Source organism: Trichosurus vulpecula, chromosome X (assembly GCF_011100635.1).
Source record: "Trichosurus vulpecula isolate mTriVul1 chromosome X, mTriVul1.pri, whole genome shotgun sequence".
NCBI lineage: Eukaryota > Metazoa > Chordata > Mammalia > Diprotodontia > Phalangeridae > Trichosurus > Trichosurus vulpecula.
Window position 1 is genome coordinate 669,132 of NC_050582.1, and position 15,907 is coordinate 685,038.

Sequence of the window (15,907 nt, forward strand, 5' to 3'; positions counted from 1 at the left end):
CTTTCATTTCTTCCTCTGAAAACTGCCTGTTCATATCCTTTGACCATTTATCAATTTGGGGAATGACTGGTATTCTTATGAATTTGACTCAGTTCTCTATATGTTTGAGAAATGAGGCCTTTATCAGAGACACTTGCTGTAAAAGTTTTTTTCTCAATTTTCTTCTAATCTTTGGTTTTGTTTGTGCAAAACCTTTTTAACTTAATATAAGCACAATTATCAATTTTCTATTCCCTAATGGTCTCTGTCTCTTGTTTAGTCATACATTCTTGCCTTTTCCATCCATGTGACAGGTAAACTTTGCTTATGGTGTTACCCTTTATGTTAAATGATGTAATCCATTCTCCTGTCCTCTTCTGTTTTGTGGGTAAGTTCATCCCATTCATATTCACAGTTATGATGATCAATGGTGTATTTCTCTCTATCCTACTTTTCCCCTGTTTATCCTTCTCTCTCTCTCCTTTCACTCTGTCCCTCCTCAAAAGTCTTTTGCTTTTCACCACAGCCTCCTCCAACCCACCCTTTTTTCTTTCATCCCCTCTTCTCTTATTTCTTTTCCCTTCTACCTGCTGGTAGAGTAAGATCGATGTCTATACCCGAGTGCATGTGTCATCCCCTTGTTGAGCCAATTCCAATGAGAGCATTCAAGCATTTCCTGCCATGCCCCCATCTTGACTGGAAAAGCACTTCCTTTTGGGCCTCTTTTGTGTGAGATAATTCCCCCCCCATTCTACCTCTCTCTTCCCCGTTTTCCCAGTGCATCCTTTTTTCTCACTCCTTGTTTTTAGATTTTTAATTTTTTTAATAGTATTTTATTTTTTCTAATTACACGTAAAGATAATTTTCAACATTCATTTTTATAAGAATTTGAGTTCCAAATTTTTCTGCTGCCTTCCCTCCCCCCTCCCAAAATGGCAAGCAATCTGACATAGGTTATACATGTGCAATCATGTTAAACATATTTAGACATTACTTCTTATTTAAAATGTTTTAATAGTCAACTCATGCTCATGCCCTCTATGTATACTCCTTCTAACTGCCCTAGTAATGATAAAATTCTTGGGAGTTCCAAGATGATAATCTTCCCATGTAGGAATGTAAAATGTAAACAGTAAACAATCACTTAGTGGTTTCCCACGAGAAACCCATAAGTCTTTGGGGGTTGTGACCACCTCCTCTAAAGTACAGAACCAGAGTTCTGTGACCGGAACAGGTTCTAGAATCTTTGATTTGCTTCATTTCAGGTACACAGGCAGAAGGATGCCAGCAATTGTGAGCCTTGTCAAGGTTTGATTGATCAATTCAAGCTGGATTGAGTCTTACTCACAAGCCAGAAAAGGCAGCTCTTGAGAAAACGAAATTAGTAGTATATTCATTACACACATCATATCGATTAATATGAAAATTCTATTCCTTTCTCAATTTACAAAAATATCTATGTGTACCACAATGCAACTAATTCAAGTGCCAACTACTAAATAAATCATGAACTGACTTTTAAAAACAACCAAAGCACCACAGCTAGAATGGCTGGATTAATTCATAGCTCCAACAAAAGAAAACCTCCATGCCCGTTTTCCTCCAGCTCCAGACACTTGGCCTTTTCCCTCTTTCTCACCTTTGCTGATTTAGAGTCACACGAAACCTCAGAATTACTTTCATTTTTCTTTTTCTAATTATTAGTTATTTGTACCGTGTTTATATAGCAACTGACAGCTTGAATTCATTCCTTTGCAAACTGCCTCTGACCATTTTCAGATTTATTTCGATGTCTGTTCCATCTAAATTGGACCACAGAATGTTCCCCAGACTCGAAATTCATCTCTTGCCTCCATGTATTTGCTTCCTGGAATCCCTGGCTTCCAGTTTAAGCCAATCATTCTGTACCTTTTTTGGTGTCACAAACCCCTCTGGCAGTCTGGTGAAACATATGGACCTTTTGTTAGAAAAATTTTCGAGTGCACAAAATCCCATCCGTGGCACTACAAAAGAAACCAATTCTATTGAAGTGCCTGTCAAAATATTTTCTAAAAAACAAGTTTGTGGACCCTTGCTTTAAGGCTTAGCTCAGATGCCACCTCCTCCATGAAGCCTTCCAGGCCGTTGGCACTCTGTCACTTCCCAAGTTACCTTATATTTGTCTGTCTACTAAGTGTCCAAACGTCTGACCTTGCTGCCACTCAGGCCAGAATTCTGTCTACCGCATGCTGCCTATTATAACTCTATAAAATAAGGAACAAAACCTCCCACAAGGAATTACCAATGAGCTGCTCATTTTGGGCCCCATAGTTTGGACCAGAGATGGGGAACCTTCACCTCAAGGCCACAGGTGGCCTTCTAGGTCCTCAGGTGTGGGCCCTTGACTAAATCCAAACTTCACAGAACAAATCTCCTTAATAAAAGGCTTCGTTCTGTAAAACTTGACTCAAAGGGCCACACTTGAGGACCTAGAAGGCCACCTGTGGCCTTGAGGCGAAGGTTCCCCATCTCTAGTTTGGACATTTACGGTGGCCATTAAGGGCCCCTGGTCTGGGAGCTCAGGGTGGGAGGTGGAGCTTACCAACAGGTGGAGCTCATTAGTGGTCAAGTTTTAGGCTAGGAAGGTGAGAGTCCTATCCATCGGTATGGGAAACCTAATCTGGGCCCGTGAGTGCATGCCTTGGGGGATGGGCTTCAGTTCCAGGATCTGACTGGACCAGGCCATGTTCTAGGTCTTGGCCATGGTGGTTTAGGAAGACGTTTGTAAAGCGCAGAGAGTGAGGCTCGGAATAAAGGTTTGTTCCTCCTTCAACAAAGTCCTCAACTTTCCCAGGCCAGGCCTTCCCCTGGGCCCCTCATGGTCCCACTTTGAGGATCTCAGCCATCTGTAGCGAAGCTGCCCCAGCAAAGGCAGGAATGCTGAGGCCTCCTCACAGTGGGCCAGCCTCACGTCATACCCTGGGCTGGGCTTGGCTAGGCACCACTTCCTGAGAGGAAGCTCAGGGGCCCAGGAGTCTCACTCTCCCTCCCAGCTTCTCGGTGTTACCAGGTACAGCTTCCCTTCCCTGGCTATCCTTCTGTCCTGTTTCAGATCGTGACAGGTGGGAAACAGCAGCTTCTGGGGGAACTTAGTACCTTTTTCTCCCACCAATCCCTGCCCTCTCTGCCTACCATGGCACCAGGCACTTTCTCTTCCTCCTGAAGGTTACAACTAGATCTGAGGGAGAGGGAGGCCTCATTTCCTTCAGTGCTTAGCCCCCAGGCCTGGCTCCACAGAGGCAAGGGAGATGTCTCTAAACTACTACTCTGCCCCCCCCCCCATTTCTAGGGTCCCTTGGGAGGTACTGAAGAGAGGGGCTTCATCTTCTATATCCCCAACCCTAGGGTCCCTGGGGAGGCCCAACTTCCCAGTTCCCTTTCATTTACACTTTGAGGCAGGAAGGTCCTGTTTCCCTGACTCTCCCCCCCCCCAATTCCTGAGACAGGACAAGAGGACTAAGCCTGGTGCCAGCTTGGCACTGGGCACATGCCTTCCCTTTTCACTAGCATCCTTTCCCTCTCTCAAAGGAGAGTTGGCTAGATGATGTCTGAGCTCTCAGTGGGAGACAAGGGAAGAACCATCTGCCTGGCTCTCAGCACCGATCCTCCCCTAGGGGTCGGGGTCCTTTGCCTGCCTCTCCACCAGTGGCAGAGGACAGAAGAGGGTGCTTTCAGGTCCCCACTCTTAACTTTTCTTTCAGGGACTTAGCAGTGCCAGCCAAATTGGTCATGGCTGCAACATATGCCTCGGTGCAGAAGCGAGGTCACACTCCAGGCCCAGCAGCAACCCATGAGCCTGCAGAAGCAGAGCTTGAGAAGGCTGTGTATAGCACTGTCAAGCCCAGGGCCCTTCGGAGTGGGTCCCATCCCCCCATGGAATACACTCCAGTGGTCTTCCCCAGCTCAGCAGCCTTGGAAAGCCCAGCATGTTCCTCGCCAGGTTCTGGGAGACCCTTACTGTCTCCGGTAAGTGGCAAAGCTGGGAGGCAGGGTCATGCTGAGCAGGACAGTTTCCCAGGTCCCCTCCAAACAGCTGCCTCCCTTCTTCCTAGGTCATGGCCCCCAGCACTGCAAGGAAAGGTAAGTGTGGGACCAGAACGTGGAGTTGGCTGGAGATGGAGACCAATTGAAGCCTGATTTGGGGTGGGGGGGGTGTTGGGGAGTGGGCAGTTCCCCAGGAGCCTCGGAGTTTTGAACTAGGCTTCCATGGGATCTTGCCAACAGCTAGCATCCACTCCAGGAACTGTCCTGGGCCAGAGGCCTATGAGGATGTAACAGACATTGGAGGTTCAGGCCTGGGCCCCAGTGGCTTCCAGCCCAGCAGCACTCTTGGTGAGTTCAACCACAGATCACATGTTTTCCTCTGCCACTTCTCCCACCCTCCCAAACCTTTCTCCAGTCTCAACCATTCCCTCTTTCCACAGGCTTCAACATTCGAATTGGGAAACCGAAAGGTCCCCGAGATCCCCCAGCTGAATGGACTCGAATGTAGGAAAGCTGTGAGATTCCTGCCTTTCTGCCTGCAGCGCAGGCCCATCAAGGCAAACAGAGGGTGGCAGGTGGGCAACCAAATTCGCTTTTTACAATAAAGTTTTCCCCATCCTGGATGAGGTGTTCTTATAGCCCTTCTGCTGCTTTTGGGTCCTGGGCCTAGGGGTATACACGAATGCTTGTGCCTTGAGGTAACCTTGTGGGGTGGACATATCCCGGGTCACCCCCATGCTATTCTGGCCTGACCTCTAAGGAAATGTAGTTTTGATTGTGTGTGGCTCTGGCAGGGGCTGTTCCTCTTCCTCCTGCCTAGGCACTAGGCCTGTCCCAACCTCCACACCACCTCCCAATTCAACAGCTCCAAGGCTTTGGTCCAGAACAATTTCCTGGTGTCTGTGCTTGGCCTGTGGCTAGCTAGTATATCCGACTTAGACAAAAAAAAATAAAGGGCATGTTTGTCAAGTTAGCACAAAATGGAAAAAATCAGGTTTAGATAAGCAGCTTGTCTGAAAACTGATGAAAGAGTCTGCATGAGTACTCCCTTCATGTTGGGCTGAGCTTCCAGGACCTCCTCCTTAGGAGCCCCTCTGGCCTTGTCAAGTCGGGGCAAGAGTACTATATTCAGCTGCAAGGCTGGTTCTAGTGACTTTGCTAAAGTGGGGAGGGTGCACAGGAGGCAAGCAGGCTGGAGAAGGCCTCAACTCAACTTCCCAAGAAGTTGAAGGGAGGATATTTAACTAGAAGAAGACTGGGAGGAAATGCTACAGAAGAACCAGATCTCTTCTGCTTGGCCTTGAAGAGATGAATCTGAAGCACTGAAGAGCACAAATTGAGGTTTAATGGGAGAAAAGTCTTCTTAAGGGTAAAGAGTCTAAGTGGAATAGGGTGCCTTGGAGAGTCGGGGTAACAACCCTTATTAGAGAGACTCAAGCTAACGTGGGTTACACTAAATGGCCATACTAAAAAGAAACAACCCTCCAAGCCAGGTAGCTCTCTACTCTCCCCTCTCCCAAGCAATGGCAGGCTTTCATCACTGCCCCAGAAAACATGGCAGAGCTCCCCAACTTGGGCCCCAGCTCCCCAAGATTGATCCTGGACCCAGAAGACACCAGACAATGGCTCCATAGCCTGGGTTCCCTTGTTTCCATCCAGCCTGACCCTGTGAACAGCTTTGGGGACTGGGGTGTGACCCAAAGAATGGTTCCTTGGGGCTCCCTGACTCAAAAGCCAGTGTCCCCTGGCTTCTGTTCTCAATTCAGAGAAGCCTTGTCTGTGTCCCAACCAGAGTGCACCAGAGTTTTCAGCATCCACCACAGTAAATCCAAAAGCCTTTGGCACCAGCCAACTGTAAAGCTCACCCCCATAGTGCCATGAGTATAAGGTCCCAGAAACAGAGAGGTACAGGAGATGAGCAACTTTAATCACAGCAATAGAGTTGGCCTCTCCCCAGGCAAGGCAGGTTTCCTCAGGTTTGGTCTGTGGTCCAGTGCATGCTCTTGTGCTAGTTTCATAAAGCCTTTCCTAGACACTGAGGAAAGTCCTCTTTCGGGCTGTGTGGGTATATGGGTGCCAACGCCACTCCACATCTGCTGTAGCTTCGTGCTCTAGCGTGCCCAGGCGTATCATGTACACTGCAAAACCAGAGAGAAGAGTCGTGTGCTTGGGCCCCAGGCCGAGTCATGCTTCGTCTTGCCCAACTTTGGACCCAAAGGGTCAGTTCCCTGGCATGTTTTCCCCAGTCCTCCTTGTACTCACATTTCATCTCAAATCTGGGCCCCACCTCCGTCAACTCCACTGTGCTGTGATCTGGTTTCCGGTATACATGATGCCTAGAAGGACAGAAGAGATGTAGATAACTCTGGCCTTTGGGGGCATGTCTACCTCCCTTTTGCCCTCCAGAGACAGGCTCAAATGTACCGAAAAGAAATGTAGTCATCCTGGTTGGCAAAGGTAATGACTCGGTGGCTATCATCCTTGGGTACTGGGAAAAGGTATCGGAGGATATTTGAGACCTGGGGAAGGACAACATGCTATAGTAAGTGTCCTGACCTGAAGAACAGTATGTTTTCTCTTCTTCCCTAGAGACCATCCCCTTGACTATCAACTGTTTCTTGAGGTAACAGTTCTCCAGCCCCAGAACTTACTCGCTGTCCAAGGCGGGAAGAGAAACCATGAAAGATAAGGTGGGGAAAAGCCTCTGAGGCAGTGCCAAGGTCAGGAATATCGTGCCTCATCACCACATTACACAGTGTGAAATATGCAGTGGGCCCAAAGGGCAGGTGACTCACAATGAGGCTGACTGTTGGGAAAGACAAGGATATGGTAAGTATGGGATATACTCAGGGACCAAAAAAATAAAAGGAAAAAAAGTCACCTAGCCTCCAAAAGCCAGGCACACTCCCTCCACCGGCCACTTGGGCCCATCCCTTGTGCTTACCTGGTGTCCCTCGGTGCTCATGCACCAGCAGCAGATCTGTGACTCCGTTAGCTTTACAAGCACGAACAAGTGCACCCAGTTCATGTCGACCCCGGTTCATTCTCTGAGCACCAGGGAATATCAGCTTCAGCTCCTGTATGAATGGCCAAGGACAAGAGGAAAGGAATTCAGATGGATCTCAAAATAACATTTCCCTGGCCACCTACCCTGACTCACAAACCTTGGCAAACATCTTGAGCCGAGAGCTGGGGTCTCGAGATGTGGTTATCATGATTCTGGGGTCTTCTACACCTGCCCATCGGTATTCATCATCCTGGTGGCTCAAGACACCTTTGATAAGAAGCAACAGAAGTGATCAGGGATAGCTTCTTAGAGATCCTAGGAGAAGGTGGCCCCGCTCCTGGAGCCTTCTCTCACCTTCACCTCCAGCATCATCAAACTCCAATGCTCTCTGCAGAGTCAGAGCTTCCCTTCGGAGCTCCGTCGGGATCGGCTGATTGTCTGGAGGAAAGAGAAAGAGCCAGTGAGAAGAAAAGAAAGACCTGAAGGGGAGGGAAAGGCGGAAGATGGGGGGGGGGGGGGGCCGGGCCCTGGCCTGGCCCTACCATCGAGGGCTCTCTTCAGCCTCAGTTTCTTTTCTTCCAGAAGATGCTGCTTTTGCTCCTGGGCCTTGCGATACAAATACTCCCGGCGTAGGCGGGCCTCGCGTCGGAGCTGCCAAGAGATTGAGGAGAGGGGGGAAATCGAGGCTTCAGGGGCCCGACAAGCTCCAGTGAGGCACCCCCCTCCCCGGGCCCCTCTCTCCATGCCGCCGTCTACCTAATCCCTCCCTTCATTCTCCTTCCCCCCCTTCCCCCCGCAGCCAGAGGCTCTCCGGCCTAGGGGTGCCCTCCAACCCCAGGCGCCGCCGGCTCCGCGCCCACCCCGCCTATCCCCAGCTCCGACCATGCCTGCAGCCAGCCGCCGCTTCCACTTAGGCGAAGCTCCTCGTGTAGCGACCGAAGCCCAGTGCGCTTGCGCGACCCCGCCCTCCCTTCGCGGGCAGGGGGCGTGGCCAGGCCGTACGCTAGAGGACCAATCACCCCCATCTTGGCCAAGCGGTGGGAGGCCGGGCCGAAGGAGGGAAGGCCTCGCGAGAGTCAGCGAGTTCCGGCCCCCTTCCTGTCGCTTCGGCCCGCCCCCCCTGCGCCGACTTCCGCTCTGAGCGGCCGGGACCGCCGGCTTGGTTCTTACGCCCTCATTCTAGACGGCGCTCCAGGTCGTCGCGAGGTGACTGACGGGCGCACGCTGATTGGCTGGCTTTAGGGGAAGGGGCGGGGCGGTCAGAGGAAGTCTCGGCGGCTTCCGGAGCCAAGGCGCCTACAGGGGTCCGGCAAAGGTCCTGGGCATCCAGCTCGATGCGCGCGTCTCGTGCAGCTGGAAGGACAGCGGGCGGCACGGAATGGCCGAGTGGAAGAGGTTCGGGGCAAGCCGCGAGAGAGAGACCGAGGCGGGGGGAGCGGAGAGAGGAGGGAGAGAAGGGGCGGGAGGGAGGGGAGGGGCAGGAACTGGGCGGGGAGAGGAGGGGCGCTGTGGGCCTTGGCCCTAACTCTAACCCTGATCCCGGCCCCCTTTTTCGAGACTCGCTGTGAGCTCCCTTCCTCTGGGTCTGCACCAGGTAAGCCGAGAAAGTCGGGGCGCCCTCGGAGGGACAAGGGCGGGGCCTGACTCGACCCTGAAGCTCCTCCTTCACTGAGCCCGAACCTGGGCGGCCCGAGTTCCAAGTGAATTTCACTAGACCCAGGCCCAGGGGGACCTGCCACCCAAGGAAGCTCTAGGTGTGATTGGTTCTGCCGAGTCAGGGGCCAAGTCTTTGTTTCCTCCAGTGCTGCGGTGGCGGCCACAACCTCAGGGTACCCCTTTGCAGCTGTGCACCCGTGGCATCTCCCGAGCGGGATCCCCTGACCTGGTTTGGGATCTTGGTGCCCCAGAGTCTGCGACAGGCCCAAGGAAGTATCCGGGCAGGTGAGCCCCCTTAAGGGAGCACCCAAACTTAACAGATTGTCTATTTATTTGGAGGGAGCCCAAAAGGGGAGCGTTTTTTCCTAGATCTGTCTTTGGTTAGGGCTAGGTACCTTTCTCTGTGGTGGAGTGTGAAAGGCTCACGGAGTTTCCCATATGCTCTCCAACTTTTTTGCCTCCCGGCTTAGTTTTCCTTTGTTTCTAAGGGCGTGTGTTGGGATCAGGCATCACGAAGTGCTGCTTGCTAGCTATCCTTCTTTCCCTTCCACCGACCCCCCCAACCCCCGGTCTAGCTCTGCTGATGGCTGGGGAGACTTCAGGGCTCCAGAGCCGAGTCCAGTCCGGAAGAGCCCAGATTCAAGCCGTACACCCGGAGAAACAAACTGGTCAGCTGAAGATGGCTGGAGCACATTCTCTGACATTGGGAGTCCAAATCAATGATTTGGTTTTTTGTTTGATGCCTTTCTGGCCTCTGCCATTAGGTCCTTCCTAGACCTTGGCTGTTCCTTATCCTGTCCCCCCCCCCCACCTTTGGGAATTGCCTAGGTTATGAAGCTCCGTTCCTTCTTTCTGACATTCAAAGCTATGCCAAAAAAAAAGAAATCACAGTAGTTATAGAACCAGACAAAATCACAAGGTGGGCGGGGGTGGCAATAGGTGTAAGACCTCAAGAGAAACGATAGCCCAAAGGGGTGGCAAAGTTCTGTCACAAGGAAACATCGTGCTTCTAAAAGTCACGAAAACTACTTGTAAGTAACATGAACAATAGATTGCTAGAGCAAGATCCCTGAAGGAAACAGACATATTCCAGTGTTAAGCCACAAAACACCAAGTTGGGTTGTGAGGGAAGAGCCCCCAGCTAATAGAAAAAGTGTTGGGAGAACTAGAAAACACTGGTAGCATTGGGCTCAGACCAGTGGGCTTTGCCTCCTTGAAACCCTGAATGACTTTATGACCTAAATAACAAAAGATTGCCTCCTTAGAGGCTGAATGGGCCTTTTGAGATTGTCACTGAAGGAGAGAATTCTTAAGTAAAATAGAGTACTATAGAAAGAAAGGTCCAAAGTTCTCCCTGTCCGAAAGTCCTTCACTCTTATCTGTGTCCCCTTCTTGGTTTGATTCTCTTGGCCTCTGGCCCAGACAGCCATTTTCAGCCTCATCTCTAATTTATCCCAACCAGCTGAGGTCTTTGAGCACTGGGCCTAGGGCTGGCCGAGACTCTCAGCCTTTGGTGTCTGGTAGTGGCCTAGGCCTTAGGGCCCCGAGGCGACCTGGAGATGCTCCTCAACTATTTACAGTTTGAATAAATCTGGGCAGGAACAGGGAATTGAAAGTTGTGAAGCTTGGAGTGAATTTAAACTAGTAAGGAGACACTTAACTTGGCTACCATTGACTTTGGGTCTGAGGGTACTGAGTTCATTCCAAGAAAGACAAAATTAGGCTGCGTGTATTTATTTTTCTCAAAGCTTGCATATGGAGACGTACATGGGAGCTCATCGCAGCTGAGGAACCGAAGGCTGGACAGACAAAGGGGGTTTGGTATCTTCAGAGCAAGTCCCCCTCCCCCCTACCTCCCTTCCTGGCAAAGGATGCCTATGGCAGCCAAAATTATGGTTTCCAGATGTGTTAACCATGATATGAGAAAGGAATTTCTTAAGTGGCTAGGTTATAAACACAATATGATGAGAGAATGTCAAAGTGTCAGTTGAAATTATGCATTCAGGATGGCTGTGTTTCTTCTGTCATTAACATGACAGAATATAACATAATGTGTCCATAAAATACCAAGATAAGAAAAGTCCCATTATTCAAGATGATGTCTGGTTCCAGGTGCCTTGTCCTTGGCTGTCACAAACAGAATGCCCCGGTTGGCTTCGTCTGGTCTTGTAGTTGCTGACACAGGAAGGGGCATTTTGGGTTCACTCAGCAGAGCAAAGCATGTCTGTTATACTAGAGCACGCAGAACCTGGTGGGTTAAGCTCAGAGTGGGCCAAAATGTCTCTCTTGATTGGCCAATCTGGGTATTAGGCCTTTCTCAGGTCTTGGGGGTTCAAAATGGTTTGGAGAGGGTTCCACATGAGATAACTAAGAAGGTTGACAAAATGAAAGAGTATGATCAGAGAGGCTTGAATTCTGGGCTAAAGTGGATTGGGGAGCTGGTGCATTGTGGGTCAGCTTGTGTGGTGAAGACCCCTAGTATGAAATTGGGAGTCTTTGGGGAGGAAGGAAGGAGCGCCCTGGAAGAGGAAGATACTGCCACCTGAATCAGGTGAGAAATTTGGATCCTAGGAGTCACAGAGGGGCAGGAGACCTTGCTGACCGAAGGTGGCAGATGGGATGTTTCAGGGGGACTGGCGCCTCTGAAGTCACAACTTGCCCAGCCCTTTTCAGAGTTGCTCATCCACCTTTGGTGCTGTCCCAACTCTCTCCTGTGGCTCCAAGCAGCTGGAGCATGTGCAGCAGCCACACCCTGGTATACTATCCAATTAGATGGGCCAAACCAGGCTGAGGGTAGGGGACAGGTGTCAAACCCATGGGTAAGTCAGGAGGATGCCTGCCCCAAGCATGTGAAGACTTCCCCTGGTAGAAAGGGTGGATGAGAACAATTTGTTCCACCCGCCACGAAGGCAGCTGAAGCAGGAGCTGTGGAGCGCTTAGAGCTAAGTGGGACATGGAAGATGCCAAGCTGGTCTGCGACATCCCTGGCCATCTTGACTTTTGTCTTGCTACTGTCGGTGCCCTGTTGAAGGGTGAGAATGGGAGACTGAACAGGAGGAAGAAGGAGTTGTGGTCCAGCTTGCCTGGAGAGTGCAGGGGCTGAATAAATCTCAAAGGTAGGCTGGAGCCAGGTGGTGGAGGGCAATCATTGAAAAGAAGAGTGGATGAATGCACAAAGTTCGATGCATGAAGGAAAAAGTGCAGTAAGCATTTGTGAAATGCCTACTGTGTGCCTGTGCACTGTGGATTCAAAGCCAAAGAAGAAATCTACCTCAACCTCCAGGAGCTACAGCATCATCTAGTCAGAGCTGGTAAGGACAGCTCATGGTGATAGCCAAGCAGGGAGGGAGCAGGTGCTCCTCCAGTGTCACAGGACAAATCTGAAGAGGGATTTGCACCCAGGTCTTTGTCACTCCAAGCCCAGCATGGAATCTCCCCACCTCTCCCTCCATGAGGTGCCTAGGAGACCCCACAGTACACAGAGTTGCTGGCCTGGAGTCAGGAAGACCTCAATTCCAACTGCCACCCTGGGCAAGCGAGTTCGCCTCAATTTCCTCATGTGTAAAATGCGGGTAATAACATAGCATCTACCTCCCAGGGTTGTTCAGTGAGCGGTCAATGAGATCACATTTGTAAAACGCTCAGCACATAGTAGGTGTTTATGCATACCTGCTTCCTCATTTAGGTGTCAGGTCTCCCTACCTCGGGCAGCGTAGAGCAGTTTCGGGATGAGCCCCGGCTGGAAAGGCAGGAGATTGCGGCCTGGCGAATCTGTCAGTGGGTGCTCCTGGCAAAGGCCAGAGTTGGGTCCCAGCGGTTTGGCTTGGGCTTTCCGAGGGAGAGGGGGAAGAATCAGTGTAGGCGGAGGAACTCAGCGGCAGTGCACCCAGGGGTCACTAGGGGGAGTTCGGAGCTACAACAAGCTGCCGAAAAGCCTACATACACTCCAGGGGCCGCTCTATGAAGGTTTCCCATATGGTCTAGCGGTTAGGATTCCTGGTTTTCACCCAGGCGGCCCGGGTTCGACTCCCGGTATGGGAAAGTCTTCCATTTTGCCTAGAGTTCGGCCCAATAGCTGAAGGTGTGCTGGAGGCTCAGTGGCGCTTGCGGCCAAGCGAAAAGGTGAAGTGTGGCGGGAACTTCGTGGAGGAAGGGAAAGGTGAAGTGTGGTGGGAACTTCGTGGAGGAAGGGGAACTAACTGCGTTGCCTTTGGGAGCCGGACTGCAGGCTGGGGAGAAAAAAGGGGTGGCGGGAAGAGGAGACCATGCTAGGCTTATGCTGGGAATTGAACCAGGCGGAAGAAGAAGTGACCAAGGCCATAGAATGCTGCAGTCAGGCAGACCTCCTTCGAGTTTCCTCATCTGTAAAATGGGCCACCGTTGAGAGCAGCCTCCTCCTAGGGTTGTTGTAAAGAGCGGAAAAAACGGGTCCACCGTTGCGACCCAGCTTCGAAAGCGTTGGCGGCCGGAAAGGAGGCGCACAGTCCTCGATGTCCCGTCTCCCCCCCCCCCCCCATTGCCCTACTCGGCACCCCTCAACCTCCAAAGGTCCTCCCCTCCCACCAGCAGCGAAAAAGCAGAAACTCCCTACTTCCCATACCAGGAGTCGAACCCGGGCCACCTGGGTGAAAAGCAGGAATCCTAACTGCTAGACCATATGGGAGACTCAGCCAAGGCCTGTTCGGCTCTCTCTCCGTGTAAAGCTCATAGACCTCAGGCTCAGCAGCACCTTCTACTGGAGTTGTAATGGTAGGCCGAGCCTTAGCCCGGGCTCAGTACCGCTTCCTGCCGGAGCCGTAGCTGCAGCCGCAGGCCAAGCCTCAGCCAAGCCTCCCTGCCCTCCGGCCTCTCTCCTCCGCACCCCCAGGCCCCCACAACCCCATGCCTCCCTAGTGGAGGTGCCCCAGGCCACTGTGCACTAGGCCTGGCCTCAGGAAGCCCCAGTTCAGAGCGCTCTGTGGCCTGAGCAAAGTCAATCGATCAATCCACATTGATTAAGCAGCCTGCTAAGCGCTGAAAGAGGCCAAAGGCAGGCCTGGCCTCTGGGAGCTCACTGGCGATGCAGTATGAGTAACGAGCTAAGTTGTCCAGTCCTGTCTGAGGGTTTTCTTGGCACAGATGCTGGCCTGGTTTGCCATTTCCTTCTGCAACTCATTTCATAGATAAGGAAACTGAGGCAAACAGGGTGAAGTGACTTTCTCACGGTCTGAGAAGAGTCTTCCTGACTCCAGGCCTGGCACTCTACCTACTGGAGAAGGAGGATGGGGGGCAGTGTGAGGCAGGACTTGGAAAAGGCCAGGGAGGTGACCAGTTGAAGCAGAGGGCAGAGAGCATTGCCTGCTCTAGGGTCAGGAAGACCTGAGTTCAAATCCAACTGTACTTAGCTGTGTCACCCTGGGCAAGTCGCTTAACCTTGTTTGCCTCAGTTTCCTCATCTGTAAAATGGGCTGGAGAAGGAAATGACACACCACTCTAGTATCTTTGCCCAAAAAAATCCAGAGTCACAAAAAGTAATAACTCTCCAGTATTGTCCTAATATGATAACTGACTTTTAAACCAAACAATTAGATCGCACTGCCTTTTAATCTTATATAGCATTTATTTTCATATTTATATAATCTTTATTATAAATATATTATATTATAATAAATATCTATATGTATTGTATATTATTGTTTTATATCTTTCCCTCTGATATTCATAAATCACATATTATATATTTATTTTATATACATAGCTTAGAATTAGTATAATGATTCATAATATTATACATATATTATAAATAAATATAATATTTACATAACATTCTTTTTACTTTTATATACATTGAATCATCTTGCACACAGTGAAATGCTTTCAACATCCCATCCATTTAATTTACAGACTTCAACAAATTCAGAAAACACTTAGGAGCACATGTACAAAAGGGGAGGTTTCTACTGAGTAATGGAATATTGAAATCTGCTGTCCTTGGACAGGTGCGCTCCTGGATTTGTAAAACTCTAAAAGTCCATTCCTCAGAGAGAATGATGGTATTTTACAGAGCCAGCCTTTGTTTTCCCGAGTGTCAAGTTAATGCTTTAAAATTGTCACTGAAACGTTCTTGAGGAGGCCCTCGCTTTCTGGTCAGCCCAAGGACCTGATTGTTCCCTTCCCTTTTCCAAACAATGTGTACGTCCTGGAACAGCAGTTTCAATTTTTCTGTGGAGGAGGTGGGGAGCATTCATTTCTTCTTTAATTCTTCTCATTTTACAAAATCATGCTTTAACAGTTCCTGGACAATGAAAACAATTCTATACATGAAATCCTCAATCCAACTCGAGGCCTTATAACCAATCACTACAAAGGGCTACTAAAACATATCCAAAGCCCATGTCAATACCTGTCATTTCTATGAATAGGTGCCTGTGGATATTCAAATGTACCTGAACAGCATTAAGTAGTTACCTATTAACCCCAGTAAAAATGGAGGAGCGGGCATTTCAGCTGCTTATCTTTCCAGGGCCTTTTCCAATTGTCTGACAGGTAAAGCTCTAAGGCTGCTGATATGATTACAACTTTCTCAAATCCTTGAAGTATATTATTTTAGCCAATGGAAAATGTTTGAAAACCCATCTTGCTTCTCGAATGGAAAGTCTCCCAGTGTTGCTTTTCCCAAAGGGCAGTTCCCTCATCCATTAACCATTGAAGAGCCGTTTCCATCTCTGTCATCATTCAGTTGCCCTATGATACTGGGTGGCAATAATCTTCACAAACTAGTAAACCAAGGAGCCTCAGAGCGACTTGGCTTACTTGTCCAGGCCAGAAAGCTGAAACAAGTACTGGTCACAAATCCAGAAGAGGATGATTGGGAAGTAAGAGTGTCCTTTCTACAGCAGTTCAGAGATGCTTGGTGATCGTAACAGTTGGATCTATTAGAAAACATTGACGGTTCTGTCGTGGTCAGAGAAATTTGCCAAGAAAACAGGAAGGCCACTATGGAGGCCTTACCAGCACTGTTTTCTCAGGCTTACGCCTAAAGTCACAGATAGACCAGGACAAGAATTCCCTTAGCTCTGTTTGACTTCAGAAGTCAGAAAAACCTTTTGGAACAGCCAGTCACACAAAAGAGTTCCACATTCTTCACAGAGACTTGGACTGACCAGGTAGGCAATATTCCTGTTCAGAAAGGTGATCCGATCGAGAGGATCCTGCCATGACATCCAGAAGCACCATCCCAGGTACCTACATCTACCTGTGCCA

The 15,907-nt window shown here is 49.9% G+C and overlaps 3 protein-coding genes and 1 non-coding gene across 4 annotated transcripts; 3 read left to right on the forward strand and 1 right to left on the reverse strand.

The window, feature by feature from the left end:
• Positions 1-2,976: 2,976 nt before the first annotated feature.
• LOC118832857 (tyrosine-protein phosphatase non-receptor type 18-like) lies at positions 2,977-4,638 on the forward strand. Its single transcript, XM_036740232.1, has 5 exons — positions 2,977-3,028; positions 3,720-3,984; positions 4,071-4,098; positions 4,243-4,350; positions 4,443-4,638. The coding sequence occupies exons 2-5, from the start codon at positions 3,748-3,750 to the stop codon at positions 4,508-4,510; spliced, it is 441 nt and encodes a 146-aa protein (XP_036596127.1). The 5' UTR covers positions 2,977-3,028; positions 3,720-3,747; the 3' UTR covers positions 4,511-4,638.
• A 1,270-nt stretch (positions 4,639-5,908) lies between these two features.
• Positions 5,909-7,952, reverse strand: IMP4 (IMP U3 small nucleolar ribonucleoprotein 4). The gene is made up of 9 exons (XM_036739850.1): positions 7,892-7,952; positions 7,552-7,660; positions 7,364-7,447; positions 7,167-7,276; positions 6,947-7,079; positions 6,654-6,808; positions 6,427-6,521; positions 6,265-6,338; positions 5,909-6,140 (listed from the first exon to the last, which is right to left on the reverse strand). The coding sequence occupies exons 1-9, from the start codon at positions 7,892-7,894 to the stop codon at positions 6,031-6,033; spliced, it is 873 nt and encodes a 290-aa protein (XP_036595745.1). The 5' UTR covers positions 7,895-7,952; the 3' UTR covers positions 5,909-6,030.
• Positions 7,953-8,264: 312 nt separating this feature from the next.
• Positions 8,265-10,274, forward strand: LOC118832589 (coiled-coil domain-containing protein 115-like). The gene is made up of 3 exons (XM_036739879.1): positions 8,265-8,404; positions 8,853-8,950; positions 9,241-10,274. The coding sequence occupies exons 1-3, from the start codon at positions 8,388-8,390 to the stop codon at positions 9,438-9,440; spliced, it is 315 nt and encodes a 104-aa protein (XP_036595774.1). The 5' UTR covers positions 8,265-8,387; the 3' UTR covers positions 9,441-10,274.
• A 2,360-nt stretch (positions 10,275-12,634) lies between these two features.
• Positions 12,635-12,706, forward strand: TRNAE-UUC. The gene has a single exon. It is a non-coding gene; the product is annotated as a tRNA-Glu (tRNA).
• The last annotated feature ends 3,201 nt before the right edge of the window (positions 12,707-15,907 follow it).

Coding starts and splice junctions, on each gene's coding strand:
- IMP4 (XM_036739850.1), bottom strand. Junction 7,448..7,551: donor GCTGAAGAGAGCCCTCGATG/GTAGGGCCAGGC, acceptor TCTTTCCTCCAG/ACAATCAGCCGATCCCGACG. Junction 6,339..6,426: donor GATGACTACATTTCTTTTCG/GTACATTTGAGC, acceptor CTGTCCTTCTAG/GCATCATGTATACCGGAAAC.
- LOC118832857 (XM_036740232.1), top strand. CDS start 3,748: ATGGCTGCAACATATGCCTCGGTGCAGAAGCGAGGTCACACTCCAGGC. Junction 3,985..4,070: donor GGAGACCCTTACTGTCTCCG/GTAAGTGGCAAA, acceptor CCTTCTTCCTAG/GTCATGGCCCCCAGCACTGC. Junction 4,351..4,442: donor CCAGCCCAGCAGCACTCTTG/GTGAGTTCAACC, acceptor CTCTTTCCACAG/GCTTCAACATTCGAATTGGG.
- LOC118832589 (XM_036739879.1), top strand. Junction 8,951..9,240: donor CCAAGGAAGTATCCGGGCAG/GTGAGCCCCCTT, acceptor CCCCCGGTCTAG/CTCTGCTGATGGCTGGGGAG.